The 3,244-nt window shown below is 54.9% G+C and overlaps 1 protein-coding gene across 1 annotated transcript; it reads right to left on the reverse strand.

Moving 5' to 3' along the window:
- Positions 1–1,684: 1,684 nt before the first annotated feature.
- On the reverse strand, positions 1,685–3,244 carry EMWEY_00019640 (hypothetical protein, conserved; the record flags this gene model as incomplete). Its single annotated transcript, XM_013480227.1, has 1 exon — positions 1,685–3,244. One exon carries the CDS (start codon positions 3,242–3,244, stop codon positions 1,685–1,687), a length of 1,560 nt encoding a protein of 519 aa, XP_013335681.1.

A 3,244-nucleotide genomic window follows, 5' to 3' on the forward strand; every position in this document is an offset into this window, starting at 1 on the left:
ATATTAGTCTCCTCCTCCCTATCCATCGTCCTCCCTAGGACCATCAACTGTCTCCTTTTTTCCTTAATTAATAATTATTATTTATTATTTATTTAATTAGTTGTCTCCTCCTTAATAAAGTGTCTCCTTTTTTTTCTTATAAAAGGAGACACTGTCTCCTCCTCTATTCATACAACCAAACCAAGCAGTAGTCAATGCCCACGCTGCGTGTCCGCTGCTGCTGCTGCTGCTGCAATAGCAGCAGCAGCAGCAACAGCAGCAGCAGCAGCAGTTCCTGCTTCCGGGCTTAATTAAACACAGGAGACACAAGGAGATATAAAAGAGAATAGACAAAAAAAAAAAAAGAAATAAGTGTCTCCTTTTTCCTGTCTCTCTTTGTCTCCTTTCCTATCTCCTGTTGTCTCCTTCCCTTCATTAAATAAATAATGCCAATTATTATTATTATATTATTATTATTGCTGCTGCTGCTGCATCAGCTGCTGCTGCTGTTGCTGCTGCTGCTGCAGCAGCAGCAGCGGCAGCAAAAGTGTGGGGCCATGCGGGCCCTCCCCACACCAAAGTGTACAAACCATTAGCAGCAAATAGAGCTGCCTATACACCGCAAAACAGCTGAGGTAGAGGCAATAAAGGCCTCAACTGCGCAAGGCGCAGCAGCAGCAGCAGCAGGAGCAGGAGCAGCAGCAACAGAGGATGCCAATGCTGCTGCTCTGCTGCTGTTATTGCTTGTACTCCTGCTGCTGCTGCTGCTGCTGCTGCTGCGACGAGATGCCCCCATAAAACAGGGACCCGCGGGGAGACAATCCCCGCTAGCAGCAGATCTTCTTGCTGCTGCTGTGGCTGCAGCAGCAGCAGCAGGAGAACAGCTGCTGCTGCTGCTGCTGTACCAACTGCAGCTACTGCTGCTGCTGCTGCTGCTGCTGCTATTTAAACTGCAGCTGCAGCTGCTGCACCCCCTCAAGTCCCTTTAGACTATAGAGGTATCTCCTCTCAGCTGTAGCACAAAAAATGGGGGGCCCCTCAGGGGGCCCCTAGTACCCTACAGGGTCTATATGACCTTTTTTTTTGCTGCAGGGGGTGTTGCTGCTGTGTGTCTTCCCTTGACGCCAAATTGCTGCTGCTGCTGCTGCTGCCGCTGCAGCTATTGCTGCTGCTGCAGCAGAAGCAGCTGCTGCTGCTGTTGCTGCTGCTGCTGCTGCTGCTGCTGCTGCTGCAAGATGCGACAAAAAAAAAAGCCGCATGTATGTTCATGTCCCTCCAGATAAACGAGGTGTCTCCTCTTAGGGTGCAGCAGCAGCAGCAGCACTTGCTGCTGCTGCTGCACCTCTAGCTACTCCGTCACTAATAGAAGCAGCTGGCGCCGTACAACAACAGCAACAGCAACAGAAACAGCAGCAGCAGCAGCAGCAGCAAGAACAGCTAATGCTGCTGTTGCCGCTGCTGCTGCTGCTGCCACTGCTGCTGCTGCTGCTGTTGTTGCGGGCTGCCTAGGGGCCTACATACGGGCCCCATAGAAGAGACAATTGCATGCATGCATACAGCACGAGGGCCTCCCCCCCGTTAAATAATTAAATAAAGTGTCTCCTTTATTCTTTTTTTTTTTAGTGTCTCCTTTTCTTCTTGCTGCTGTCCCCCTTTGCTGTCTCCCCTCCTCCTTATTAACTGTCTCCTTTTATTGTCTCCTTCCCTAAGACAAAAGGGAGACAGGTAAGGGGATCGCTGATGCATCAGGGATCCGCATAAAGAGGGAAGCAGCAAATGCACCAGGAGACACCTCATTGGGTCGCTGCCTCTGTTCTCCTGCTGCTGCTCCTGCTGCTGCTCCTGTTGCAGCAGCAGGACAAGGAGCAGGAAGAGCAGCAGCAGCAGCAGCAGCAGGAGCTACAGGAGTTACTGCTGCTGGTACTGCTGCTGGTCTCATGGACATAGAGGGAGCAGCAACCGCTGCCCTCTCTGTCCCCCTTATGCTGCTGTTGCTGCTGTTGCTGCTGTTGCTGCTGTTGCTGCTGCTGCTGCTAGGGAGACCCCTTGTGGCGTTGGACCCTTTAAAACAAACGCCTGCATCCAGGAGCCGTAGCAGCTCGCTGCGTGCCTGCTGCTGCTGCTGCTGCTGCTGCTGCTGCTGCTGCGATTGCTGTCGCTGCAGCTGCAGCTGCTGCTGCTGGTGCTGGTAAGTGGGCCGCTGCACGTGCTGCGGTAAAAGCTGTGGCAGATGCTGCAGCAACGACTGTTGCTGTTGCTGCTGCTGCTGCTGCTGCAGCTGTAGCTGCTGTTGCTGCTGTTGCTGCTGCTGAGCAGGCGGCGGCTGCCGCTGCTGCTTGCGTCGCTGCCGCATACGCTGCCGTTGTTGCTGCTGATGCGGCTCTTGGCGCTGCTGTTGCTGCTGTTGCTCCTGTTGCTGCTGCAGCCACTGCTGCTGCCGCTGTTGCTGCGGCCGTTGTTGCTGATGTTGCTGCAAACGCTGTTGCTGCAGCTGTTGCTGCTGCAGCTGTTGCTGCTGCAGCTCCTGCTTCTGCTGCTGGTCAGTGGGGACACTGAGCTGGCGACCTGACTGCGGACACACAGTTCGCTGGACCTGTCTCTGAGGCGCCTGTTGCTGCTGCTGCTGCTGCTGCTGCTGCAGCTGCTGCAGCTGTTGCTGCCACTGCTGCTTCTGCTGTGGCTGGGCTTGATGCTGCTGCTGCTGTTGCTGCTGCTTCTGCAGCTGCATAATAGGCTTCCACTGAAGCTGCTGCTGGTGTCGTTGCTGCTTCTGCTGCAGCTTTTGCTGCTGCTGCTGCTTTTGCTGCTGCTGCTGCTGCTGCATGCGAAAAGAAAGCGGTTGTGTGGGTTCATCCTCGGAAGCTTGTGAGCAAACAGAGGAGGAGGAGCCGTAGCTGTCGGTTGCATGCGCACTCCTGCTGCTGTTGCTGCTGTTGCTGCTGTTGCTGCTGCTATCTGTAGCTGTGCTGCAGCTAAACCTGTCTATAGGAGGAGGAGCAGCAGCACTCTGCTTCTGCTGCAGCAGCTCCAGCAGCCGCGTTGTTGCCCTACACCGCAGCAGCTCAATGGGTACAGTACCCTCTGTACCTAGCGGCTGCGATAGGCCGCAAGTTGCTGCTAGGGGCCCCTGGGGGCCCCCTTCTGCTGCTGTTGGTACCCTAAAACCCTGGGGGGCCCTTTGTAACAGAGATGTTATAGGGGCCCCCCCCTGCTGCTTGCTGCCGCTCTCCAGCAGCTGCTGCGGTCCTCGTCCTCTTACTAACAT

The sequence above is a fragment of the Eimeria maxima genome, genomic scaffold (assembly GCF_000499605.1).
Source record: "Eimeria maxima Weybridge genomic scaffold, Emw_scaff174, whole genome shotgun sequence".
Lineage (NCBI taxonomy): Eukaryota > Apicomplexa > Conoidasida > Eucoccidiorida > Eimeriidae > Eimeria > Eimeria maxima.